General features: G+C 34.5%; 3 protein-coding genes and 1 long non-coding RNA gene across 12 annotated transcripts; 2 read left to right on the top strand and 2 right to left on the bottom strand.

Moving 5' to 3' along the window:
* Positions 1-361: 361 nt before the first annotated feature.
* LOC108467698 (protein NPGR2-like) lies at positions 362-4,820 on the top strand. 2 transcript variants are annotated; one of them, XM_017768430.2, is made up of 6 exons: positions 362-942; positions 1,352-1,635; positions 2,032-2,284; positions 2,367-3,583; positions 3,854-4,007; positions 4,082-4,820. In XM_017768430.2, exons 2-6 carry the CDS (start codon positions 1,375-1,377, stop codon positions 4,399-4,401), a joined length of 2,205 nt encoding a protein of 734 aa, XP_017623919.1. In that variant the 5' UTR covers positions 362-942; positions 1,352-1,374; the 3' UTR covers positions 4,402-4,820. The 2 variants fall into 2 exon arrangements, with proteins under 2 accessions (XP_017623919.1, XP_017623921.1); XM_017768432.2 differs by lacking the exon at positions 362-942 and adding an exon at positions 953-1,127.
* Positions 4,821-9,996: 5,176 nt separating this feature from the next.
* Positions 9,997-15,451, bottom strand: LOC108467988 (uncharacterized). Of its 4 annotated transcripts, XR_008286996.1 has the most exons (8): positions 14,968-15,451; positions 14,742-14,836; positions 14,018-14,445; positions 13,810-13,855; positions 13,275-13,724; positions 10,706-12,828; positions 10,496-10,608; positions 9,997-10,389 (listed from the first exon to the last, which is right to left on the bottom strand). It is a non-coding gene; the product is annotated as an uncharacterized LOC108467988 (long non-coding RNA). The 4 variants fall into 4 exon arrangements; XR_008286995.1 differs by having other exon boundaries at positions 10,706-13,724; XR_001868946.2 differs by lacking the exon at positions 14,742-14,836.
* A 930-nt stretch (positions 15,452-16,381) lies between these two features.
* Positions 16,382-22,869, bottom strand: LOC108467543 (probable inactive histone-lysine N-methyltransferase SUVR1). Of its 5 annotated transcripts, none has more exons than XM_017768198.2 (11): positions 22,738-22,869; positions 21,728-21,970; positions 21,614-21,646; positions 20,944-21,502; positions 19,704-19,912; positions 18,789-19,499; positions 18,406-18,656; positions 17,950-18,016; positions 17,800-17,850; positions 16,957-17,053; positions 16,382-16,642 (listed from the first exon to the last, which is right to left on the bottom strand). In XM_017768198.2, the coding sequence occupies exons 2-11, from the start codon at positions 21,908-21,910 to the stop codon at positions 16,620-16,622; spliced, it is 2,184 nt and encodes a 727-aa protein (XP_017623687.1). In that variant the 5' UTR covers positions 21,911-21,970; positions 22,738-22,869; the 3' UTR covers positions 16,382-16,619. The 5 variants fall into 5 exon arrangements, with proteins under 5 accessions (XP_017623687.1, XP_052887380.1, XP_017623683.1 ...); XM_053031420.1 differs by having other exon boundaries at positions 20,944-21,499; XM_017768194.2 differs by having other exon boundaries at positions 18,789-19,912.
* Positions 22,870-23,800: 931 nt separating this feature from the next.
* On the top strand, positions 23,801-24,602 carry LOC108468072 (mitochondrial import receptor subunit TOM9-2). The gene has a single exon (XM_017768928.2). The coding sequence runs from the start codon at positions 23,932-23,934 to the stop codon at positions 24,247-24,249; it is 318 nt and encodes a 105-aa protein (XP_017624417.1). The 5' UTR covers positions 23,801-23,931; the 3' UTR covers positions 24,250-24,602.
* The last annotated feature ends 3,163 nt before the right edge of the window (positions 24,603-27,765 follow it).

Here is a 27,765-nt window from a genome sequence, read left to right as displayed (position 1 = left end):
AAGAGACATATGTTATATTTTTAATCTTGTGAAATAAAAAAATGTACTGTCAATGTGTTAAATACTTCTCTTATTTTTGTACAGTCCTTAAAATTTTAACTAAATTAATGTTTTAAATTAATTGAGTATTAATTCAATTAGAAATATATAAAAATCATTTTATATACAAAGTAATTTATATTATTAGGTGATTTTTTTATATTTATATATAAAATTAATAAAATTCACGGATAAATTTTTGAACTTCCAACATTACTATTTCGAGTAAAACTTTACTCAAAATTTACATAATATTTTAATAAATATATTTTTATTGTTATTTAATTCAACAAAAATTAAAAAAGGGCCAAAATAATGGGAGCATAAGCTTCCCATGAACAAGATTTTGTTCTCTTTGTCGAACTCTCTTAGATTGCTGATATTGTCGGCACTGATTTTTTGTTCTTCGTATTTATTTCATAAAAAAAAAAGACAATAAAAAACAAATAAAATAAAATGTCAATCAATCTGGTTAATAAGAGTCAAAATCCAGCACTAAAACATATGAAAAAAGGCATCCCACGTGATTAAGAATTACCTACTTTATTTAATTCTCAATTTAATTATCAATATTCTTTTTCTTCTTCAAATCTTGAACCTACAAATCTTCTTCTTCACGATCCAATTCACATTCCCATTTTTCTTTTTAAACTTTAAATCTAAATAAATAATAAACGAAAACAAAGGGGCCAAAACAATAAAAGAAAATTTTCAAAAGAAAGAAAAAAAAAAAAGTTCTTGGCTATTTAGTTTTGGGTTGTTACTTGATTACTAGTTTTGTTTTTAAAGGTACAATCTTTAATTAAAGAAGGGCTTTGTTTGAAAAGAAACAGAGATGGGTGGTGTTGTTGCTGTCGATGGCTTGTTGTCTCTTTGCTTTTTTTCTCTTTGGAAAAACAAAAGGTGAGCCTTTTTTTGACTGATAAACTTGAGATGGAATTCATTATACTGTCATTTCTTTTGTAGAGTTTTTTGATTGTTCATTGCTTGAATTTCTACATTTTTTTCTGGGTAATTTTATTGTCGCATTGTCTATAATCTATAATTGAGGAATTTGATTGGCTTTTTTATGAGAATTTTGAAATGAGGTTAGTGAAATATTGGTGGGTTTTTCATATTATTTAATAATCGTTTGTTTTATGTGGCAAAAATCTTGAAATTTACTGTTTTTGGATTGTAATTTTGCACTGATCATCATATTGTATCATGTAACCTAGTTATGAAATTTGTGTACTCTTTGGATCTTGTATTTAAGTTCTGTTGATGTTTTCTTTTTTGGATTCTTATGGCTATTTTGTTGCCCTGCTTGAAGATCTTGGATAGTGGTGAAACACTATGAGGAGCAACATAAGGATTAAAAAGCCGAGACGAGGCGGAGTTTGGCGGGATTTGGGGCAGAAAATGAAGTGTTTATGCGCCGGAGAGAAATTAATCAAAGTAGAACAGATGATACCTCCATCAGAATCCCTTGCCGTAGAAGATCATTCACTGTGTGGTCATTCTTCTAAATTCAGTAATGGTGAGAACAAACCAGATACCGGGAACATAGAAGAAGCTGAATTGTCACTGCGTGAGAGTAGTTCACTGAATTACGAGGTTTGCTTCTTCATTTCTTTCTGGTTAAGTTAAACATTCGGAATAAGTTTGTTGTTTATAAGTCCTTGGTGGTGGCACATTGGTTTTCCTATACATCTATCGAAACTAACCCAATGGCTTCTCGAATCTGGTTTTCGGTACATTTTAGGTCGATTCATGCATTTATTAAGGAGTTTTCTGATCTTCTCATTCTGTTCTAGGAACTTTCATGCGGTATAAATATGTATTGTTTAGGCTTCTAGTAGTAGTTTAACTTTAAATGCGTGTGATATATGTTGTCTCTCTGACTGGTAACCCGATTAACAGTTAGGACGGTTATAATTATGGTCATTCCTGCCTTTGCGTTTATCGGTTTTATTTACTTTTCTTGCAAGCTAAGGTGTCTTCGCTATGCAGGAAGCTAGGGCATTGCTAGGAAGAATCGAATATCAGAAAGGAAATATTGAAGCTGCACTACATGTGTTTGAAGGAATAGATATCGCCGCAATAATTCCCAAAATGAAACTCAGCCTTACTCGAAAAGTTGAAAGGCGTAAGAGACAATCTCATGATTATGCTCCTCCCCCAATGTCTGTTCATACCATTAGTTTACTGCTAGAAGCAATCTTTCTCAAAGCACAATCATTGCAACATCTCCAAAGGTTTCGAGGTAAGGGTAATGATTTATGTATTTGTGCACCGATCTTACATTGGCTTTGTTTGTTTTGTTATATTTGTGATCATTCTTGCAGAAGCTGCTCAAACCTGTAAAGTTATTCTGGACGTAATAGAATCTTCGTTACCGGATGGCTTGCCGGAAAACTTTGGTGCCGACTGTAAATTGCAGGAGACTCTAAACAAGGCAGTTGAGTTGCTTCCGGAGTTATGGAAATTAAGTGATTCTCCATTTGAAGCAATCTTGTCTTACAGGTGGGCGCTTCTTCATATATGGAATCTTGACGTGGAAACTACTGCAAGGATTCAAAAATGTTTTGCCGTTTTTCTCCTGTATTGCGGAGATGAAGCTTGTCCCCCAAACCTCCGCTCGCAAATGGGCAGTTCATTTGTCCCAAGGAATAACATAGAGGAGGCTATACTGCTCTTAATGATCCTATTAAGAAAAGTTGCTCTAAAAAGAATCGAATGGGATCCATCGATTTTGGATCATCTATCTTTTGCTCTCTCCGTATGCGGTGATTTAAGGGCTTTGGCTAAGCAAATAGAAGAACTGCTTCCGGGGGTAATTAATCGCAAAGAAAGATACCGTATTCTATCTCTCTGTTACCATGAAGCAGGTGAAGATTCGGCTGCTTTGATTCTACTCCGAAAATTGTTGAACAGTAACGAGGATCCACGTTGTGTTCCAGGATTGATGATGGCATCAAGAATTTGCGGGGAAAAACCTATTCTTGCGGAAGAAGGGATCAGTTTTGCTCATAGAGCCCTTGAAAGCCTGGAGGAAGAATGCAATGAATTGGAAGGTACCAGTAACTTTTTATTGGGTGTGGCTTGTTCAATGCATTCGAAGTCCGTCTTATCCGATTTTGAAAGGGTTGCAATACAGTCCGAGGCCCTCCAGGCTTTGGAAAGTGCTTGGAAAATCACAAACATGAAAGATCCCAGTATTCTTTATCATCTTAGCCTGGAAAATGCCGAGCAGAGAAAGCTGGGAGCTGCACTTTATTATGCAAAGTCTTTGTTAAAACTAGAAGGTGGTTCTAACATTAAGGGATGGCTGTTATTGGCTCGTATATTGTCAGCTCAAAAACGTTTCGTGGATGGTGAAATTGTTCTTGATGCTGCCTTGGATCAAACTGGGAAATGGGATCAAGGAGAATTGTTGCGCACCAAAGCTAAGCTTCAAATTGCACGGGGACAACTCAAGAATGCCGTTGAGACGTATAGTCAGCTTCTTGCCCTTCTTCAAGTACAGTGTAAAAGCTTTGTTTTGGGGAAGAAGCTTCATAAGGTCTGTTACGCGCCTAGCATTCTTTCTGTTTCCTATATTTTAACTGGTTTTGAAATGGCCTATTAGCGTACGAATGAGGGAAGCTACGATTGCCAGTTTTGAAACTTATTATGTCCATTTCAACTTACTAAAAGCTCTTTATGTTCTTAGAACATTAAACCCAAGTTTGCATTGTATAATGCCTCTTTTTTTCTGTCATGTTTCGGGTGAAAATATTTTCAGGGAAACAACCTTTATAGCAACTAATCTTTTTCAAATAATTGTGTACAGGATCATAGATACTCTTTGACAGGTTTCGAACAAGAAATATGGCATGATCTAGCATATCTCTACATAAGCTTGTCACAATGGAGAGATGCCGAGATTTGTCTTTCAAAATCAAAAGCTATAAGTTCTTACTCCGCCGTTCGATTTCATGCCACTGGTAACTTTATAAACTTCCCTAAGATTTATATTCTATTGGTATAGATAGTTAATTCTAGAGATTTTATTTTCCAGGTGTACTGTATGAGAGAAAAGGCTTGCTAAAAGAAGCTATGGAGGCGTTTCGGACTGCGCTGGACATCGATCCGGATCATGTCCCGAGCATGATATCTGCTGCTGCTGTGCTCAGAAGAGTCGGTGGCCAATGCAATGCGGTCATAAAAAGCTTGCTGATGAACGCTCTTCGGGTCGATCAAATGAATGGGTTGGCATGGTATAATCTTGGTTTGCTTCATAAAACTGAAGAAGTTGGTTCATCAATGGAAGAAGCGGCTGAATGTTTTGAGATTGCTGCCATTCTTGAAGAGTCAGCTCCTATTGAGCCATTCAGATAATTTTGACAGCTATCCATTGTTGGTAAGAGTATCGTGAAGGTCCTTGTACTAAGAGTCGAATTGCATTTTGCCCCCTCTGTTCAATAAATAGGCAAACTAGTTCCTGTACATTATATTAAAGATCAAATTGGTTATTTTTGTTAAAAATTTATCCTTTTGTACTGTTAAAAATGCGTGTACCTCGTGTTGGCGTACAATGATTATTTTTTAACAGCAAAAATGGATGAAACTTTTAACATAAAGACTAGTTTACTCTTTGATCTAATATACATAGAGCAATTTACTCATTTTTTGAGTAGAAAAGTAAAATGCAATCTAACTCCATAATATTTTTACCCATTGTTTCATGTTGTGCTTAATATACTATCAAAATAACATTTTTTTGGTCATTACATACGAAAGACTTTATTTTTTTGAAACCCTCACACTTTTTGGGCTTATATTTTTTTGAGTTTATATTTTTGTCTAAATATTTTTACTTTTTGGATGGGTCTTTGGGTCGGATTGGATGGTCTGTCCTATAAACAAGTCTATTTAAGAATGATTTATAATCTTTCTTTCGAAACAAAAAAAATCTCCCTTCTAATAACTTCTTGTAATTGCCATTCAATTTGCTTGGATATTATATCAAACAATTCTTCTCCAATTACTATCTCCGAAAAAGATGAAGTTGGCCATTATTTTTGAAGTTCATAATTGGTCTAAATATTAGTTCATTATGAGGGAACGGTACTTCAATTGTGAATTGTTTAATCTAAGAATTCGATAACATCACCTATAAATCACAAACATTCGAATTTGCTCGAATTAAAAAAAATTTGATATTTCGTATGGAATATATTTCGAACATTGAAGAATGATTTGGCCAATTAATATTTTGAAATATCTCTCCATCAAATTGAAATGATATTATCTTCTTCTTTTTTGAAATACTCTTTTTCTAATATGTACCAATGAAAAGCTCCCTTGAAAAATGCATTGCTTTAGAATGGAGGCATTAAAATCCACCTTAACTTTACTATTTTAATCGTTTTCTATGAATTCAAGTTATGTCATACCCTTACTCGCGTTAAGACATATGAGAAGTAAAAAAAAACACCTATATAGTAAGCTTGTCACTAGCAAGCTGAGAGGTCACTATTAAGAGAATGCTATAAAATTTGTCATGACTCTAAAGAATTTATTCTTGGCTTTGGGTTTAGTCATAAATTGAATAACTAAAGGTGGTAGGATTCCGGATCCAAATTTATAGTCTAAACACGAACTCATAGGAAGTGAAGAAAATAGCAAGTGAACTCATAGAAGTCAGAGTCAGGGTGGCTTTTGGTGCTTCCATTCCAAAGAAATGCGTTTCTCAATGGAGTTTTTTATTAGCATGTGGATTGAAAGGACGAAAAATACCGTCATTCAAAAGATTAATCGTATCGTTTCAATTTGACGAGGAGGTATTTCAAGAAATTGATTTACAGGATATTGGAATTGCTTTTCTTTGATTCAAGTAAATGCGACTGTTAATAATTTTATGGGCGATGAGAGACTATGGGTTATCGAAGTCTTGACTTAAACAATTCAGAATTGAAGTAGCAATCCAAATCCCACATGGCCAGCTGAGTCCAGTTTCCCGTCCGGTTATGAACTTTGACTTCATCTTGTCCTTCGAAACAGGAATCGAAGACCTGTTTGGTATAACACAAAAACCAAGCGAATTGAGAGGCTACCAGAGATATTATCACATGGGCGATTGATTCGTTACAAGGAAAGCTTGGTTTCATTGCCTATTTGAGAGGCGACAAGAGGTATCTTCACATGGGCGATTTATTTCTTGTTTTAGAAAAAAAAAATAGTTGTGTTGTTTTTGAATAATGAATTTAAATTTACAAATAGGATTAGTCATTTTAATCGATTGGGTCTTAACTCGGTTGGTATCAATATTGTTGTCAGACAGGAGGAGGTAAGTTCGAGTGTATTTATCCTCTTATTTACAGATAAGAAAAGATTATGGGTAGTTTTAAACATTATATTTTTAAAAAAAAAGTTAAATCAATACTAGAAGCCTAAACTATACCATTGTAAATAATACATGTCACCATATTGACATATTAAAACTATATGAAAGTTCCTACAATAGAGTGAGAAGATAGTAAAACTCCTTAATAGAGGCATGAATTGACCTAAGACATACCAAAAACTAGATTTGAGAAGCCATTATACTAATTTCGATAGACATAGGAAAACTAATGTGCCACCACCAAGGACTTATAACCAACAAATATATTTTGAATGTTTAAATTAACCGCAAAGCTGATTGAGTCTTAATTCGATTGACATGAGCGTTGTTATCAATGCAAGATGATGCGGGTTTGATTATGTTGAAGCACATTATCCTCCTATCTATGGGATGGGGGAGGGGCTATAGGTAGTTATAGGCATTGTGTAAAAAAGAATAGATATGATCAGAGTTTACAATGAGATTGTTCAAAAAAAAAAACTTAACAGCAAAGAATTGAAGAAGCAAACCTCGTACTTTAGTGAACTACTCTCACGCAACAACAATTCAATTAAGTTTATATTTTAATCAACCAACTTCAAAAAGCTATAAAATGATTACAAAACTATTCAAAAGTTTTCATTTAAGTCACTAAACTATTCAAAAAAAATTATTCAAGTTATTGGGCTGTAAGGTTTTCTTTAAAAAAAAATAAAAGTCTGGGTAGTGAGCTCCAAGCAACGACTTAACAGTCGATATGGTAGATCAGTGCCCATCAACGAATAGAACAACATATCTTAGAAAGTTGTTTAGATTTTGGTTCACAAATTTGTGACGTTTAAAAGTTGTTTCATAAAAAAAAAAAAAACTTATATTGTAAAAGAAAAAAGTAATGAGAGTTTTCGATTAGTGCAAGTAGTACAAACAAAAAAGGCCATACAACATCAATTTTAACGATCTGATAATTTAAATGAACACTTTCGAATAGCTTAATGATCGTTTTGTAACTTTTTAAAACTATGTGACCGAAACATAAATTTATTAATAATTTAATAATATTTCGCATAATTTTAGTTCAAAATTCTTAAGATTAGGTGCTAGAGATTCAATATCATACTTATTTTGAAATTGTTTAACAATTTCTATAACTAATACTTTATTTTATACAAAACTTTAATATTTGTATGTATTTTTAATTAGATTAGATTACGTTATTATTTATTTTTTTCTTAGGTCTGTGATTGACCAAGACTTGCACTAAATGTTGTTTATTGCAATGTAAATTGACCCACCAAATTATTGTTGTCAATCAAATTAAAGTACATTGGACTGATTGTGAAATTAACTTTGTTGAAATATAAAATTAATAGTTACGATGTTGATTATTTTAGGTGTGGTTTAGATTTGAGTCGCACTAATTACATTATTATTATTTATATTTTTTATTAAAAAATTATTTTTAATTAAAAATTCTCCCAAGTATATTGAATGTATAAATACAAATAATTTTAGATTATATTATAATTACGATGTAAATAAAATAAAATTTATATAAATGTTATTAAATAAAGAGAAATAAAGAACAAAGAAAAATATGGAAAGTAAAAGACAACTTATTTTATTGATTAATAGAGATATTTAAAGTGTTGTTTTAAAATCTATATTTATAGATATAAGAAGTATACATGATATAAAATTCTACTTTAAATAAACATTAAAGTCCTGATATATATCAAACTTATTTTGATATTGATGGACATTCACTTAATAATAAAATATGTATAGCACTCCCCATTCGATGTCTATTGATAGATAACATGTCTCGTTAAAACCTTATTACGATGAAAATTTTGTGGGAAAAAAAACTCTTAGTGAAAGAAAAAAAAGTACACTTACCTATAATATGCATAACATGTTGTCTTACTAAAAATCTTATCAAAAAAAAATCTAGTGGAACAAAATCTCGATTAAGAGAAAAGTAGTATAGCATGTATTTACTCCCCCTCATAACAACATCACATAATATATCATATTCTACGTATTCAAATATTAAATGCTAGCTTTTCAAATATAGGCCCGACCCTAAGGGTCATCTGGAGGTGAGGCCATCTAGGGCCCAAAGCTGAAAGAGGTCCAAAATATTGTTTTCCTGTTTTTAAGGGGCTTAATTTTTTTTTTAACTTTCAAAGCTCAAAAAAAATTCACCAACTTTTAAGGGGCCCCCAAAAAATTTTAGCTTTTAAGGGTCAAATTTTTTTTTACTAACTTTGAAGGGACCTAAAAATTTAATCCTTTAGAAATTATAAACTATAAAAAATTAAAATTTCATCCCGGCCCCTCAAAAAAAAATTTCTAGCTTCTCCCCTGATGACATTCAAAATTGTTTCATGAAAAAAATGATCAGTAGAAGAGAAGGTGAAAGAGAGCTTTCGACTGGAGCATGCAGTGCGAACGAAGAAGGCTATACAGTAACGATTTTAACAGCCCAATGAATTAAATGAACAATTTCAAATAGTTAAATGACCATTTTATAATGTTTTAAAGTTGAGTAGCTAAAACATAAATTTACTAAATAAATGTGAGTTACCCTATAGATCATCTTAACAAACCAAGTGTGAACACAGCTACAGTGACGTAAAAACGGTTTAAAAAATTGATCCAAACAAGACAAGCACAAGGGATGAAAATTTTACAACTGCTAAATATTATCTCTATAAGAATAGGAGAAATTAATTATTAGGCCAAAATTATCACAAATATGAAATTAGTGGTCCATGAAAAATATAATTGTAAATGTTAATATGTCAGTATCATAATTACAGACAAAAATGGTAACTATAGCTGTTCAAAGTAGACTGTTCTAAACATAGTTTATGTGGTAAAAAAAAAAAAAGAAGAAGGTTTAAATATGCCCTCGGACTTGTACTCCTCAGGCTTTTACAATTTAATCCCTCTAGTTTTTATTTAAAAAACTTAATCCTTTACTTTGAACGGACCTGTACTCTTTAAGCTTGTACAATTTAATTCCTCTACTTTTGTTTTTAAAAACTTAATCCTTTGCTTTAATTGTTAATAGATTTTTGTTGCAATATTTTAATTCTGGTTTTAAAATTAAAATCCAATTCACAAGGTATAGTCAAATTTAACTAAAATTCAGTTAAAAATATTAATAATTAGAGTTTAGTTTTGGCTTGACTACAAAATTAGTCTCCAAATTATACCACTTTCTCACTTAGGTACCTAAAGTTTTTTTATTTAGAAGTGAAATTTAAACTATTAATTTCGTCTTATTTTACACACAAAAAAAAATGTACAACGTCCAATAAGGTCGTACACATTTCACATTCTTATTGGCTGGTATCATGTTTTAGGGTAAAATAAGACGAAATTGATAGTTGACCAAAAAAACTTAGTTAAACTGAAAAAAATGGTATAGTTTGAGGACCAATTTTGCATTTAAGCCTTTAATGTTTAAACCAGACAAGTAAATGGATTAAATTTCGGATAGTATTGAGGTTGGATGCATAACTAAACAATAAAAGAATGAAAAAAGAAATTGTATAAATTGAATCATAAAACTAGAATTTAGTCCTTTATAAAGGACAAACTTTGGTTAGATAAATCTCAAAATAATGTAAATTAATATGAGACCAATGAAATGAAAAACTCACTTTTTTTTGCTACAGAAATCCCAATCAGTAGCAGCTATAAATAAGAGTGTTAATGAAGAACAACGAAACAAGTACAGAACTAAATAAAACCCCATGTCAACTATTCAAAAGCTTTACATTTTTGTTTGCCATTTTATGTTTCTTAGCTTAAATCCTTTGAATACTACCTTTTCTTCAGCAAGATCACAAGGGGAAGCCCTTATTCAATGGAAGAACAGCTTGGTTCACTCTCCAACATCTCTGGAATCTTGGTCTGTTGAAAACATTAACAACCTCTGCAACTGGACTTCAGTTGCCTGCGACGGTGCTGGCATGGTGTCTGAACTAAACCTGTTGAGTTCAAACATCAATGGAACCCTCACCGAGTTAGATTTCACTTCATTTGCTAATCTAACACGGTTTGATGTCAAAAACAACAGTTTGAATGGACCGATACCTGGCGCCATCGGTAGCCTGTCTAAGCTTGTTTACCTGGATTTGAGCGACAACTACTTCAAAGGTAACATACCCTCGGAGCTTGGACGATTACCAGAGCTTCGATATCTCAACCTGTTTAATAACAATCTCAATGGTACAATCACTTACCAAGTTAGCACTCTTCAAAAATTGTGGTACTTAGACCTTAGCTGTAACAAGTTAGACTCACCTGATTGGTCCAAGTTCTTAGCTATGCCATTGTTAAGACACCTCAGTCTAGCAAACAATTCACTTACTTTGAGGTTCCCTGGTTTTATACAAGATTGTAGGAATTTGACTTTCCTTGACTTGTCAGTGAACAACCTAACAGGGCCAATACCAGAGTCGGTTTTCACCAATTTGGGTCAGCTTCAGTATCTTAACCTCACAAATAACTCATTCCAGGGACCATTGTCACCAAACATTTCCAAGCTTTCCAAGCTCATAAACCTCCGTTTAGGAACCAATAAGTTAAATGGTCCAATCCCTGAGAGTATTGGGTTCCTTTCAGATCTTGAAACCTTGGAATTGTGTGCAAATTCATTTGAAAACAAGATTCCATCTTCTTTAGGCCAATTAACAAAGCTCCAGAAACTTGATCTTAATTCCAATAGATTGAATTCCACAATTCCTTTTGAGCTTGGTTCTTGTTCTAATCTCACTTTTCTGGCCTTAGCTGAGAATAAACTTACTGGGGAATTACCATTGTCATTGTCTAATCTCGCCAAAATATCTGAGTTGGGGTTGTCTCATAATTTACTTTCTGGTGAGATCCTACCTTCTCTTATCAGTAACTGGACCAACTTGATCTCACTGCAACTTCAATTCAACTCTTTCACTGGAATGATACCTCCAGAAATTGGCTTATTGAGAAAGCTCAATCTCCTCTATTTGTTTAACAACAAACTATCAGGACTGATTCCTTCTGAGATAGGGAGCTTGGAGAATCTCACACAATTAGACCTTTCAACAAACAAGCTTTCGGGCCCCATTCCTCTGACTCTATGGGGAATGAAAAACCTGAAACGCTTGCATCTTTTCCAAAATAATCTCAAAGGCACAATACCAGAAGATATTGGTAATCTGACATCGATCTTATATTTAAGCCTTGACTCGAACAGACTGTACGGTGAGTTGCCAGAGTCCATTTCTCAGCTCACTAATTTACAACGCTTTTCATTGTTTAGCAATAAATTCTCAGGGAGAATTCCTCAGGATTTTGGGAGATACATTCCTCAGCTGAATTATGTTAGCTTTGCCAACAACACTTTCTCTGGGGAATTGCCTCCTCAACTGTGTAGTGGCTTTGCTCTTGAAATGTTTACTGTTAATGGCAACAACTTCACAGGGTCATTGCCAGCTTGCCTGAGAAACTGCAGTGGATTAAATAGAGTTCTTCTTGATGGGAACCAATTTACCGGTAGCATTACGAATGCATTTGGAGTTCATCCGAATCTTAAATTTATTAACCTCATGGACAATCAATTCATTGGTGAAATCTCGCCAGAGTGGGGAGAATGCAAAATCCTTACCAATCTACGGATGGACCGGAATCGAATTTCGGGTGAAATACAGGCTGAGCTCGGAAAGTTGACAGAGTTGCAGTTGTTAACTTTGGACTCAAACAAGTTGACTGGGACCATTCCAAGTGAGCTTGGGAATTTGAAGAAGTTGTTTAAACTCAATTTGAGCAACAATCATCTGTCAGGACCGATACCTCGTAACATCGGTGGTCTATTGGAGCTTCAATTTTTAGATTTGTCCAAAAACAGCTTGACTGGAACAACACCAAAAGAGCTAGGGAACTGCAACAAGATGTTGAGCTTGAACTTGAACCACAACAAGTTATCTGGTGACCTTCCAAGTGAGTTAGGGAGCTTGGATGTTCTTCAGTATTCATTAGACCTCAGCAGCAATTCAATTTCAGGGAAAATTCCACCAGAGTTGGGAAGACTGATTTCGCTGGAGAATATTAATCTTTCACACAACAATCTGTCTGGTGAATCCCGACCACGTTGCTCCAAATGATCAGTCTTTATTCATTTGATTTTTCCTACAACGAGTTGACGGGTTCGGTTCCAATTGCTGGTCCATTCCAAAATGCTTCCCAAGAAGCCTTTGCTGGAAACTCAGGATTGTGTGCAAATATCAAAGGACTTCCTCCTTGTGGTTCAGTTTCAACTAGTAAGAGCTCGAGACAGCGTACTGTAAAGTTGGTTCTTGGTATTACACTTCCTGTCTTTGGCATATTAGCATCAACTGTGGCTGCAATTTTCGCTTGTCGTCACCAAAGAAATCAACTGGATAAGGAAGCTGAAGGTAGAAAGTTCGAACATTCTGAGTCAATATGGAACAAAATAGAAAGAAGGTTCAAATTTGGAGACATAGTAAAAGCAACAGAGGATTTCAATGAAAGGTACTGCATTGGGAAAGGAGGATCAGGCAGTGTTTACATAGCAGAATTGCCTACAGGTCAAGTAGTTGCAGTTAAAAAACTCAATATACCAGACTCCATTGACATTGAAGTCATCAATCGGAAAAGTTTTGAGAATGAAATCCTTATGCTAACAGAAGTTAGGCATCGAAACATCATCAAGCTATACGGGTCTTGTTCTCATAAAGGGCTAATGTACTTGGTTTATGAGTATATGGAAAGAGGAAGCTTGAAAAGTGCATTGTATGGAGAAGAAGGTGGAGTTGAGCTAGGCTGGGCTAAAAGGGTGAAAATTGTGCAAGGATTGGCTCACGCGGTTGCTTACCTGCATCATGATTGTTCCCCACCTGTCATACACCGAGACATATCTTTGAGTAATGTTTTGTTGGAAGCTGGATTTGAGCCAAAACTTTCAGATTTCGGAACCGCGAGATTGTTGGATCCCAATTCATCCAATTGGACGGCTGTTGTTGGGTCTTATGGCTACATGGCTCCAGGTTAACACTATATGATTTCTGCATTCTTATTTCACATACTGTCTGAATAACACTAAAGTTTTTTCTTTTTGTTTACCTGGAATGTCTAGAGTTGGCACTCACCATGCGGCTGACAGATAAATGCGATGTTTATAGCTTTGGAGTAGTGGCATTAGAGGTAATGATGGGAAGACATCCAGGGGAACTCTTGAATCCCCTATCATCATCTTCTTCGACATTGTCACCTGGAAATACAGAAATGTGTTTGAAGGATTTGCTAGACCAACGACTCCCACCACCTACGGGCAAAATAGCAGAGGAAGTTGTATTCATTGTCAGAATGGGTTTGGCATGCACAAATATCGAGGCAGAGTCGAGACCAACCATGCGTTTGTTGGCACAAGAACTATCAGCACGAACACAGGCTTGCCTGAGTGAACCATTAGGAAGTATAACTGTTAGCAAGCTAACCGGATATCAGAAGTAGAAAGGAAGTAAAACTAATAAGAAGGCTAAAATTTTCTGTGGGAAAATTAATGGCCAAAATCCTATATCACATAGGAAGATGAGCTTTGTTTCTAAATGTTTGTACCTAGTCAATAAGTTGGATTGTCAGGTTCCAGTTCCCCAAGAAATTAGCAACCATAGGCATCCTTAGGTGGCCTTACAGGCTTGGCATAGTGGATCACTGTTTTAAACCCTTTCTGCTAGTAAATGTCAGTTTCATATTGCAATTGTGTTTGTCTCTTGGCCAATAATTGTTTCGTTTGTCCAATCTTCTATTCATCTGTACCGACAATGAAATGAGTCTGAAAATGGTTCCTGCAGATGAAGGATCTATGTCTCAATGGAAACATGAGGAAACAGTTGCGAATTGCAACATCAGGAAAGAAACTTGAACATATTGTTTGATCAAAATCCCTCAGAAACATGTTAAAGGGGAATAATAGCATTGGCAGCACTTGCAATTCTAGGCCACAGATCAGCACTCCTTTCTAATGGGACCAATGATAGCAGATCCTGAAAAACATCAAATCAAGTATCCCAAATAAGTTCCAAAGCATCAAATCAAAGAACATATCACTTTCTGCCACTAAACAACAAACCAACAATGAAGGCATCGATAGAACCAGCCTAACAAATTTCATTACATCTATGGCCACCAAAAATGCAAAGAAAAACATATTTTCAAGTAATGTTTTGGGAAACCATACTTATAGAAAAGAAAACTAACATTCCCCAGGTTTTATGTTAACTTCGAAGAATAGAAATCAGGTTCTTTAAGTAAATGGTCACAGTCATAGAGGCATGTTCACCTTCTTGGAATTTAGAAATACCAGCCATATCAACAAGGTTTCACATCTGATATTGCAAGAACAAGTGAACCAGAGAGATCCCAATGCCAAAAAAACTTCATTTGAACATAGCTCAAAGAAACATAAACAGCTAAATTTTAGCATTTTAACCCCACAATTCAACAAACACTGTTATTATAATCGAATATAAAAAAATAGAATGAAGAAGATGAATATGTTGGTATACCTTTCATTATCTTCAAACAGATGAATAAAACCCAAATTAAGCTGTGAAATACGTAGTAAAAAAGAATAGCACCATGCTGTTTAAACCTAGCAAATTATCATTATTTTATGCTTCTCATTAAGTGTAACCAACAATCAGAACCAGCAACAAAAGGCAAATCGAAGAAACAAAACTTCAAGAAGAAGGAAACCATTTGGGCCTTCAAAGTACATGTAAACGCCGTCGTTTCTACGCCAAGGTTTGCGGCTGTCGGACGATGACAGCTGGCAGACCTTTTTTGACGTTGGCCGTTACCACGTCGCCGACACAAGCTGATGCGAGCATGCTGAGACGCCCTTTGATTCCTTTCACTGAAATTGATAATTTTTTGGACAAACCTTTTGTTAGTCCCTGTACTTTTACAAAATTTAAAATTTAGTCCCTGCTGTTGTCACTGCTGCAACATGAAGCACATGGTCAAATCAACCAGCTATTACAACTGTTATCTGTTAGTTTGTTATTAGCTGTTAGTATTTAATTGTTGACTGAGCTATGACTAAGTTTATCTATAATAGTAATTGATATAATCAACTGCTTTCAATTTCATTTTTTACATTAGGGTATAAATGAGACATTGATGCTCACAAACCATTTGGAGTTTTACTTGAAAAAAAAATTAAACTTGATTATGCAATTACAAGAGCTCAAGTTATCAGTTGAGTTAAATTCAAGTTTAGTAATATTTGATTCGAACTGCTCGCGAATCGTATCAAACTTTTCATATTTTTATATTATTAAAATATATTATTATCCTTAATATATATTATTAACCTTAAACTTAATTATTAAGTCAAGCTCGAGCTCAACTAGTTCAATTATATTTCAAGCCGAGCTAAAGCTTTAAAATAAATGTTCGATCGAGCTTAAATTAAATATCAAGTTTTAAATTTTGAGTCAAATTCGAGTTTGACAAAATTCAAGCTTAACTCGATCATTACACCCCTAAGTTACATATCATTTTCTCTCTTTCAAGTTTCTTTCGATTCATTCCTTCCTAGAGAGTTTTCCTCTTTTGTTGTTGATCTAATAGTTATTTTTTCTTTGCACAATTACTGAGAGTTTAACATGGTACTAGAACTATCATTAGTCTGAACAAAAACTTTTTTGTTGGTATATCACCATATTTTAAGATCAACCTTCACACACCAATGCACAAATGAGAAATAACTTACGTATAGTTTAAGGATTAATAGCAAAATTCCCCTCGAGACTTCACAAGGAGTCGATGTCTGGCAGGTAAAAGTGTGCAATATGTTTCATCAATGGGCCCCTAACATATAAGTACTTCAATTTTCATGCTCACGTTAGTATTTTTTTTTGTCAGCATTTTGATTTCAATTCATTTGGATTTGTTAGGTTTCCAAGCTATGTCATGTTTGAATTATTCCAAGTTGAAGTCATTTTCGGGTTTCGAGCTCGAATGTACAGGTTTAGAAAAAAAAAACTGGCTGGAAAAAGAACTAATGACTACATGAAGCTGAAATCAGTTTAATCGTTTAAAAACAAAGCAGTTTGATATATATATATTTTTCGCCAAATTAATCAGAGGGGTTTTTTTTTTTTGGGGGGTTTGGGGGCATTGTAAACCGACGATGGCAAAACCAAAAATCAGCTCATCTCGTCGCAGACTTGGACCCTGCACCGGATAAAAGAAGACCCTTAGTAACCATACCAATGTCATGAAAGTATGTACTCATGGAGATTGCTGGCTATTTCATAGCTAGCTAATATCAACATTCCATTTACATTTAACTTACCCTTTGCATCGACAATTACAATTACCTACACCAAAAAAAATTATCGAGTAAAAAGCATCTCTAATTCTAAGATTGAGTGAAAAGAATACGATTTCGTTCAATTGTATTCACATGAAAAGTTATAATTTTTTCAAAATTTTGTGCATGGATATTGTTGTAATTTTGAATGATTAAAACATGATAATTTACTTACTAGTTGGACGTTTCATGTTCCGGCAAAATTTACTGCCACATCTGCACTGGAATGTCTTAACATGATGGTCGAGATCATCAAAGTCGATACCATAGTCCTGCATCACAAAATGCATGGCATCTTCAATCTATGAGAATTCTCATGCATGCATATGCCGTAAAAGAATGCATTAGAGCCAGAATAATTAAGCATATTAATGTTACAGAAAACAAGAAAAAGGCAAATATGTATATCATGCATCATAATTTATAAAATACAGAAAATAAAAATTATTAGTTCATCGTGCATGGTTCGAGAATAGCAGAATGTAGTCTTGGTGAGAAAATAAACTTATTTTCCTACTTCATTGCAAAAAACCATTGCATGATTTTCAGAACACAAAATGACACTAAGTACGAATTATGATTGCCAAATAAGGATGAATGAGCAGTCATACTCACTTGAAAATGTTTTACTGGATGCATGTGCTAAAGACCTTAAAATTCAACGAGTATGATACAGTCTTTGTCTATGGTGCGTGGTGTGCTGGACAATCACACAAATCTCTGAATATCCTTTAAATGCCACACATTATAACTTATGGAACCTAAAAAACACTATAATTAACTTGTAGAAACATTCTCAGGTCAAAACCAAAGCATATAACTCCCTTGTACATAAGGAGGCAAGCTATCACCAAATGGAAGTAACACAGGAAGGAGTTGATATGGATAACATATTGAATATAAGAGAAATAAATTAAAAGCTGAACTCTTCGGGCAACTTCAAGAATCTAATCACTAACCTTATAAAATGCAACATATATAAACTACAAGCTTCTGAATAATATAGCTAATCACTCACCCAAGTCAGCTCTTCAAGCGCATGAACCTCTCTTGTTGTAAAGAAGGCTAGCTGCACACAGTACATGCTCAATTAGACTTGCTATTGAAAAGAATTTAAGCCAGCAAAACAAATACGACAATGAGGGTGAAAGAAACCGGTATTTCGTACATGATAGTAATGAAATTCTGGAGTCTCCACTTCAACAGGAATCTCAATCAAGTTTGCATCTAAACATCTAGCAATATAAGGGTACAAAAAATCAGATATTTTAAAATATTAGTTTAGGCCAAGGTGCTCAGATATTTCTTCAAATGCATTTGTCATCATGTGCCTTAACCACAATGGTAATTGAAACAAAACCTTGATCGTGGAAATTTAGTCAATGTTGCAGGTAACCAGTCTAATATTTCATCTAATGTTTGTACCCTGAAAATATTTTCCCATCTCCCTGCTTACACTACGGATGAACCTTTTTAATGTCATCAAAATCTGTTACCAATGCCACAAAAATACACAACATGGAAACAGATGCACAAGCAAAAAAGCAATTGAAGGTTTTTGAAGAACACTTAAGAAAATAAGGGCACAGAAAGTCTAATATACTACATGCATACATACGATTACCTATGATTGATAAACCTAGCAACATTTCCATAACATGTTGCATCCAAGCAGAGGGCCTCTTCATCCTTAGGAACTCCCTTCAACCCCCAGTAAGCATCCAGCAGAACTGGAGATGTATGTTTCTCCCTGTTCCTTGCATACAACTCAGGGATGGTGAGTATTTCTCCAACAAACTCACAAACAAAAGCTCCTTTGGGGAGATTCTCGAGAGTTCTCAGGCCCCAACCTTTTCCATCAGCTGTCAGAAACACCTAGCATTCAGAGAAAACTAGTCATGTAAAACACTGTCACAAAAAAGCAAATTCAAAAGTAAATGCCTAAATCTGAAAAGCAACCTAAGATAACAAGGACCAGAAAATGTAGAAGAGTAGGATGAACCAAACCTGCAATTTATAATTTACACCTCTCTGCACCACCCGATTGCCACACTGCTTATTGCACCCACATTTGATCCAACACTCTTTGATTACTTTTCTCCGTAAGTGACCCTTACAAGGCTCCGGAAAGTCATCAGCTTTTGATCTCTCAAGAGGGCACTCTGTGCAATTAAGAAGACATTGTTTTTGAGGATCACGAGTCATAGAGATACACTCTTCTAAGAAGTCTTCCTTAATAACACCTTCCGGGGTATAAGCAAATTTTCCCCCAGCTTGACACGCACATGCACAAGGCTTCTGGGACAAGAGACAATCCCCGAGACATGTAGGACAACATCTTTCATCTCCAATCCGAGAAAGAGAAAAACTAACATGGGCATTTTGAAATACCAAATTGTCTGATATATACTGAAACGGTGTAGGAAACTCTTTATTAATTTCATTTACCCATGAAATTTCCAAATTTTCTTCTCCCTTGGTTATGTCACTTGCATCAAGAACCCGCCTTAATTCATTAGATGTAAGATGATGCTGTGGAGCAACCACCAAGTCCTTCCTCCCAACATTGTCAACAAATCCATTTGCAGAGCAGTGATTATCGAAAGATTCATTTAACATCAAAGTTGCCTCACAACAACCATTTTCTTTATTTTTCTCAGCATCACCTCTTGTAGGAGATTTCTGCAATACGTCAAGAGCTGGCATCTCATTACCTTCCTGCGATTGATTAGAAGAATTAGTTGCCAATTCCGAGATGCACTCACACATATCAGTCAGAATTTTGATGACATCAAAATTTGGGTCAATGAGTTTATAAGACTGGAGACATCTCAGCTCCATCAGTCCTCTTAGTTCATCTATACTAGGCAATTTGAAATTTGGCCTTCCAAGAGCAGAATTGTAACTTAGAGAAATCGTCACCTCTCCCAATTGTGATGAGGCAATCTCTAGGATAGAAGGAATTTCATCAGGAACAGTAGCATGCTCGCAGCTGGTATGTCTCTCAGTTCCTGAAGCTGAAGCACCAGCACCTGCAATTTCAGCTGCATGCAAGGATTCTGGAGGTTCCAGCCAATTTGATTTTTCAGTTGAAAAATCCCCTATTGGCAAATCTCTTCCGCTTAATGAATCTATTAAAAAATGTTATGGTAAAATAAATAAATAAAGGATTAAAAATGATAGAAAATAGAAAGAGGGAAAAGCAACAACTCCTCAAGATAAGCATCATTACAATTTCAATATCCATCAATGTTGTAATTAAAATGCTGTTAGCAGATTCTCTATATAAAAAATGGAGTTATATACAACAGATTAGGATCAACACAGCAATAACTAATAAATTAGACGGAACTAATTGATATTCAGTTCAAGACTCATCATTTCTTTAAGCACAGACATGTAACCACTAAAACAACATATACAGCCATTAAAAATGCAAACAATTAAATCATACAAGTCAAAATTTTGCAAGTACATTGAACTCCTAGTCTGTCAATGATATAAACCAAAATGTAAAAGTAGTAACATGTACAAACTGCAAATTCATTAGCCTGTGGAGAAAAGCATATATATGCATTACATCTTTATTGCTCTTTCGTTTTAATGAAGACAGGTTCAACAGGTTCCAAACGTCTAAATTATCAAGTGTAGATACCAGCTGAAACATGAACGTGTAACAACCCGAGATTATGTACAGCCAAGGTAACGGGTTGAGAACTATACAGTCTAAATTGTATGCCAAAATTTATAGGACATACAGCTACATGGTATACTCCAGACCATGCTTTTCAGTTTTTAAGTAATTTTTGAGTAAACTGGAAAAGCTGAATAGATAACAAACCATGAATATTATATTTCTACACCAGGACCCAATAAAAGCTGCACATAAAGGAATTACGTGTTGAAAATGTGACCTCCTAAAAAGGTATTTCCACTGTTTTTAAACACTGGTTCATGACTTAAGAAACATGTAACAAATCCTATTAAAAGTCTGTCCATTTTATAGTACAGATTACCAAACTTTATAACATCAAAATGGACTCAATTAAATTAGATGCAAGAGAATTGCCACAGAGCTAATCAAATATTGATTTGAAATGAAAAGTGAATTATGGAGGAAAAAGAAAGAAAATGGCATTCATATGGGAATTACAATAATTACCTGGCTGAATAACTGCAAGAGGAACCTCATCCTGTGGCATGTCATCAGTAAAGGGCTCTTCCTTGGGTATAATTAGTGCCTGAGTAGCAGAGAACCTATTGTTAGGAATAATACCAGGCTCAGGAGCTGGATCTTTAATACGCAAGGCAACAGATGCTCTCTCAGGGCCTTTTCCCTTGGAAGCAACATGAGGTGACATAGGTTCCTTTCCTTTGTAATTAGGCCTAGGTTCTACAATCTGCTTCCCTTTATCCCTACCACTATGATGAGGTGAAACAGGAGCATGGGAGGGAGGCTGAGGGGAAACAGGACCAGGTAAAGCAGGCAGGATTTCTGTCCTTATATTTCCAACATTGGACTGAAGTGACTGGTGTTGCAAAGAAGCAGGAGGTATTTCATTCTCCTCAACTTTAGGCTCTTTTAAAAGAGTTCCAGCAACATTAGAGCTTCCATTTGTATGAGAACAAGTGGCCAGCCCTTCTTGGTTTTTTAATCGTGCTCTTTTTAAGGGGCGAACAAGCTCATCAGGTGTGGAACCTTCTTCGTCAATGTCCTCCTGCTAGGTAAGAAAATCAAAACATATCAGTTGTCAGAGATGGATGATGAGAAGAAGGAAAAAAATTTCTGCAGAACCAGCATAAGTTAGAGAGATGAGTCACCAGTCACGTACATCATGTGCATTGCTTTTTTTAGGTTCTGACACCTGAAAAGCAAGAACAATATCAAAGACGTCAAGAGATGAAAGTTGAAATTGTACTAAAATATATTATAAAGGAAAATGTACCTTGCTGTCCTCCTCCTCAAAGATAGCATCAGCAAGAACTCTATAATTCTCTGATTCAATTAGCTCCCAATTTTTCTCATACAGCTTTAGAAGCTTCTTCAATACTGGTTTCACTTTTTCCTCGCTAATTCCTATTTCCTTCATCGTGCGGAAGGCTTGCACAACTCTGGGGTTTGGTGCCATGATGCTTTATCAGCTATCACTTTTGCAGGCTTGCAAACACCGCTATTTTTACCTACATTTCTCCATTTTGGTCAAAGAAGGTAGGCAACAACAGTCAGTCTCATTCCAGGATTGCAAACACGCAAACACCACTAAACTAAACATTTTTAACTTCTAATGTCTACAACTAAATTAAGAGAACTAAACAATAACCTAAAAAATGAATATCATCATATAACTTTAATTAATACACTTATACACTCAAGATCATTCAAGTTCAAGTAAGAAACCTAAAGCTAAAGCCTTCAGGATTACAAGCAAAAAAGATCAACCAAATCATTTTTTTACCTTAGCGAGAAAAAACCCTTGAAGATTAATTTAATCTAAACCTAAGACAGAAAACACGGCAGGAATGAGGTTTTTTTTTTTTTTAATAAAGAAAATTTTCACATCCTAGAAAATTTTCTTTGAAAGGAAAATCATCTTTAACGTTTCTAGAGAAGCTCAAAAGTTTGACTTTCTAATTTCTTTCTTTTTCTTTCTTTTAGTATCGTTTCAGAGATCAAACAACTTCCTTTCAGCGAGAGTACTGCATTACCGAATACCGTACAGTTCAATTCATTGCTTATGAGGAAAATGTTTTTCTAGACGACATTTTCCCAGCAGACAAACAGAAGTTAAGCCAAGAATTTATCAAAAACCAATGCACTAAGCCGAGAAAAAAATTAAAGCCTCGGATTCAAATGTAACGGGAAAAAAAAAACTTTGATAGAAAAATTATGGAAAAAAAAACACTGAAAGTGAGAACGAGAAAGAAAAGGAAAGAATCGTAGAACAGAAAATCATACCAGAAATTTTCGGTGTGAGAGTGATTAGCGTTCGAAAGGTAAAAAATTAGAAAACATATGGCAATTTTTGGGTTTTTGAGAAAAAAAGGAAAAATACGAGAATTATTTTACCCTTTTGAAGAACAAAATGACAAGGTCAAAATCTACTATTAGTCCCTGTAGTACGCTTAAGTTTTGAATTTAGTCACTATACTTCAATTTGAAGAATTTTAATTTTATACTTTTCCAAATTGGTCAATTTTAATTATTATACTTTTAAAATTTTAAAATTTCAATCTTGACTCAAATGTTTGTAGTTAAACTATGTTATTAAACATGTATTATGCGTAAAATTGTTGATTTGTTGATACGAGTTATCAACAATAATGAGAAGATATTGTGTTGATTCACCTGTGTAAGTAAAAAACTAGTGCAAAGAGAAAAGGAGAATGCTCTAAGCCTTTTGTGTAAGAGTTAATAGAGAGAGAAAACCCTCGTGCACTCTAGCTTATATATGGGGTCATTGGTCATCTTGTAGTGTCGCGTGGTGGTTTAGTTGTTGTCATATGTATTGAGTGGTACCTCTATCCTCAAGGATAGTACAAAACGGTTACATTTAGGTGGTCCTAACCATCTAAAGGCTAACTCACAATGGTTTTGGAGGGTCACATGGACCATTCAGCTTGTCACGTGTTGTGCTGTAGTAAGGGTATAACAAAATCCAATCATTGTTCTCCAATTGAATTATTTTTAGTCATTATATTTTTCAAATTTTAGAATTTCAATATTGACACAAATTATTACTGTTAAATCAATTAATTGGAATTTTTAATTAACACGTAGAAATAGTAAGGTGATAATAGTATTACATATATGATATCATTTTTTCCACATCAAATTTTAAAAATAGCAGAACTTGATGTATTTAACACTGCCAATCAAAAATTTAAAATTTAGAAAATACAGGTAAAATAACCAAATTAAAATATAAAGACTAAATCCACAAATTATGTATGGTACAGGGACTATTAGCAGAATTTAACCCCTTGGCTATATTATAAAAGCGCGTGACGCACACGCTAGTGTTGAGCCCAACTTGAGCGTAGAAGTGGTACCAATACTAAAGCAGTCAAATTTCTCCGTTAAACTCCGTCCTCAAGAATCAGTTTCAAAAACCCTCCAACAAAAACCCTCTTCCATTTCGTAATATAAACCATGGCGGCTCAACCCAAACGCGGCGGAGTTTCCCTACCCGAGAGGCGGTCTGCCGGCAAGCCGGAATCCAACATCCTCGCCAGGATCAGTTCCTCCCCTATCGTTTCTCGTGGTAAGCAAGCCGCGTGCGACGCCGCTTTCGTCTCCAAGAAGCTCCTCCTTAGCACCGGAAAGGCTGCTTGGATCGCCGGAACTACTTTCTTGATCTTAGCTGTCCCTTTGATCATCGAGATGGACCGTGAGCAGCAGCTCAATGAGCTTGAGCTACAGCAAGCTAGTCTTCTCGGTGCCCCGCCTACTGCGTCCGTCAGTAAGTGATCAGGTCCGATTGGGTCATTTCAGGTCAGAGCTTGTTGTTTCATCAATTTTTTGCCTGTTTTAGGCCGTTCCCCTTGAGTTACAGTAACCTTTCGATCATGTACGAGTTTTAGATGTAGTTAAGGAATTCAAGATTTTACTTCTTTTTTTGGTGTTTCAAGTTTGAATTTCTTGTGGAATGGCGTTATTGGACTTGGTTTTATCAAGTTTTTGCTTATGAATTTCAAGTGAAACTGTGTTGTCTTTGATATTGTTGTAATAAAGTACTCGAAATTTAGGAGTTTTCATTTTTGCTACTTTTGAATGAGAACCAAATGATTATGGAATGATCTTTAACCAAAGATTTACTGAAATAGTCAAATGCTATTACTTGATCGCTTTGCATTGAATATTGTTAGATTACATTGCAGCAGTTGAGTATACATGGCATACATCGATGTTTGAAGAGTCCACACTTGTATCTTGGAAATGTTCTATTTCAGTATTGATCCTTTTTTATGAATTTCACTCTGATGTTGACCATTAGTTGGGACTTGGGAGTTGGAGTAGGGTCAAGAATTATTGGAAGCTCACCACACCCTCGATTTGGTAGTTCTCCTGATGATTCTGATGTGCTTAAACTAGTTCTAGAATTTCAAGAATCATGAACCATCAGGATATGGGATTAGGTGCACCAACGTAGTTAGAGTTTTAGCTTTGTCATGCCTATTTCTGATAGCATGAAAATTAAAATACATCAGTTCTTTTGACTTTCAATTTGAAGTTGGTGCTTCATAATATGTCATAAAGAAAACTTGGAGTTATTAAGTTCTTAATGGATTTGAGTTGTTAGATTCATTGTTGAACTAATTATTCCGAGAGAATCTGAGGGTGTTTGTTTTCTAGTTGTATTGTTGGTTGAATCAATTAGACAGGAATAATAAATGTCACAAGCAAGGATGAGTAGAATTCCGTCTTTGTTGAACTTAAGGACTGTGATCCCTTTCTCATAAAAGTTTATTTCTAAAGGTTCAGTGTGGTAAAGAATGTAATATAGGGTCTTCTGAAAGTACTCTTGCAGTAGAACCTCTTTCTTCAATTTTTGGTCGTTGGAGATCGAGATCAGGACACAGATTATATGCTGTCCAGGAGCATGCTAATCTTTTACTGTTTAGTAGGTTAAAAATCCTTCTGCCAAAAAATGCTGTTATTGCACCGAGTGCTTGATGTCTTTATTTTTCCTAATCTTTGGCATCAAGTCAATAGGGTATATTTGGTAACTACAACATAAGCTTTCAACACTCTTTTGGCAGTTTCACCTATGGCCATGTGAAATGCAATTTTGGGGATCAAATTATCAACGAAGGAGGAGAAATTTCAAAATCACTGAACATCATTTTCCCTAGTGAGGGATGTTGGTATTCTAGTAGTTTTCTCTTGTAGCTCATATGATTATTTATGCATGTCACAAGCTGAAAACGGCTTTTAAAGTGTAAACCTTAGACTAAAGAGGTTTAGGTAAGAAAGTCTTAGGCTTTTCTTGGAATGAAGACTGAAAGAAGTAAAGATGGAAAATTTGTAATGGTTAAGATGCATGGCCACCTTCCTACTTTATAGCTTAACCATTAGATTAACAAAATTTCCATCCTCACTTCTTTCCTTCTTTCGTACCAAGAAGAGCCTTACTATGTTTACATATCTTGCTTCGGCATCTGCTACTTGGTTAACTTGCTTGTAACTCTAGATATAAGGTGCAGGTGTAGGCATGTAGCGTAGCAAAGTGAAATGAAATTAGGCAATAGGTGCAACAATAAGAACAGATGAAGCATCATATGTAGATGAGGATGGGTGGTCCAAATCTTGCCAAATATAAAAGATTTAAAAGAAAAAAAACCAAAGTATTAGTTTGACATGGATTCTAGGAACTATTTTCTTTGTATACGTGGTTGTGGCTTAAAACACGAGGTAATCTGATCTCATAGTGCCTCACCAACTTATTTAAACATCATGGTTGATAGAGAATTAGAGAGTTTGGACCCTAGCCCTGAAGAAGACTTATTGAAGATGATTTGTTTACTTTTAAGAGTAGTGGGGACAAAGTAATGGATATTATCAAGTATCAAACTTTAAAGGCATTATAGGACCAAAGAGACTTCGGTACACTTGGTCTAAACCAATGCTTTTTAAGATTGGTGAACTGGGTTGACCCTTTGAGACCAGAAAATCAGAAAAGGATCCTTTACTTTTCTTTTTTTTTTTTCTTGAACTTCGATTATGGGTGAATAATAAGGATAAAGAAAAGCTAGTAGGCACTGGGGTCTATTGTGTCTTTAAAATATAGTTGTTTTAAGGTCCTTTAATTTGGTCTCGAAATGGTGGTATGCTTTACAAGGTCCCTTTCTTTTGAAGTTTAAAGCATGAAGAACAAAAGACTTAGTTAATTTTTCTTGTGAGGTATCTCTGCTTTTGTAGGATAAAAATTCATTCCTTTTGTAAGAAATGTTAATCTTGATATTCTGGTTATATGGTTGGTTTGTGATTTGAAATGCAGAGATGGTTAGTTCATCTGGCAATCCTTCAAACAATATGAAGCGTTTCAAAATGCTTAAATCGTTTATGTCAGCATTTTTTATTTTAGGAATCAGATTTTGGCCAGGGCTGGCGCCAGGTACAGGTAGGATCCTTGGCCGGAAAAACAGTGAAATAGCAATCAAGTCCTTTAGAAATTATAGAATTATAAAGTAGTATAATGATGAAATTGCATATTGATCCCTATAAAAATTTTCTAGCTTCTGCCTTCGGCTTAATCTATAGAGCTTGTGATTCTTACTCTAATTTGAGTGTTAATTTCTTCAGCCCTCCTTGTTTTATACCTTTGTTACTTATAGGACAAGTGTTAAATACTAGTATGTATCAATGCAGATAATTTTTATTTAAATTTAATTACAAAATTATATATTAATTATCAATATAAATATGTTTCTTATTTTATTGTTTTAATAATAAAAAGAATATGGGGTTAGAGAAAAAAATATCGTTATTTATCACCTTTGAAAACAAAATGACATCATTTTCAAAAGTGAGAAAATCACTTTCATCAAGACTTCACAATTTTATTAGAAAAAGAACAAATATATGTATGGTCACCGGAGGAAAATTTGAAAACTGAATTCTCTTAATTAAAGTTTATATTAAATTTATACTATAACCATATTCTAAATTTATAAATTTATATAATTTCTTTCGTGGTTTAACATTTTTATAATTTATATTTTTTAATTTTTGGTTCAAAAAGTTTTTATTTTTAAATTATAACTACAAATAATATTTTCAATCATAATCAATACTCATCCGGTAACATAGTTTAAATTAACCACTTAACTATAGTAAAACAAAGAGAAAGCCCACTAATTCGACTAAATATTATTCAGAATAAATCTAAAGAGAAAATCCACGTACAAATTTACAAAACACTCGAAATTCTAGGGATGTACAATAAAGAGCATTAATCATCATCCGTTTTGAAAAAAGTTTAAA

The sequence above is a fragment of the Gossypium arboreum genome, chromosome 8 (genome assembly GCF_025698485.1).
Source record: "Gossypium arboreum isolate Shixiya-1 chromosome 8, ASM2569848v2, whole genome shotgun sequence".
NCBI lineage: Eukaryota > Viridiplantae > Streptophyta > Magnoliopsida > Malvales > Malvaceae > Gossypium > Gossypium arboreum.
Note: the sequence above shows the minus strand (reverse complement) of the source record. Positions and strands in the feature narration are given on the sequence as shown.

What these genes read in the sequence shown, in the direction of transcription:
- LOC108467698 (XM_017768430.2), top strand. Translation starts at nt 1,375, where the DNA reads ATGAGGAGCAACATAAGGATTAAAAAGCCGAGACGAGGCGGAGTTTGG. An exon ending in GTAGTTCACTGAATTACGAG is followed by an intron (nt 1,636 to 2,031) that starts GTTTGCTTCTTC and finishes TTCGCTATGCAG; the next exon opens with GAAGCTAGGGCATTGCTAGG. An exon ending in CGTTCGATTTCATGCCACTG is followed by an intron (nt 4,008 to 4,081) that starts GTAACTTTATAA and finishes TTTATTTTCCAG; the next exon opens with GTGTACTGTATGAGAGAAAA.
- LOC108467543 (XM_017768194.2), bottom strand. Translation starts at nt 21,910, where the DNA reads ATGGCACCAAACCCCAGAGTTGTGCAAGCCTTCCGCACGATGAAGGAA. An exon ending in TCTTGCAGTTATTCAGCCAG is followed by an intron (nt 19,913 to 20,943) that starts GTAATTATTGTA and finishes ATTTTTTAATAG; the next exon opens with ATTCATTAAGCGGAAGAGAT. An exon ending in GCTAGGTTTATCAATCATAG is followed by an intron (nt 18,017 to 18,405) that starts GTAATCGTATGT and finishes TTATATTGCTAG; the next exon opens with ATGTTTAGATGCAAACTTGA.
- LOC108468072 (XM_017768928.2), top strand. Translation starts at nt 23,932, where the DNA reads ATGGCGGCTCAACCCAAACGCGGCGGAGTTTCCCTACCCGAGAGGCGG.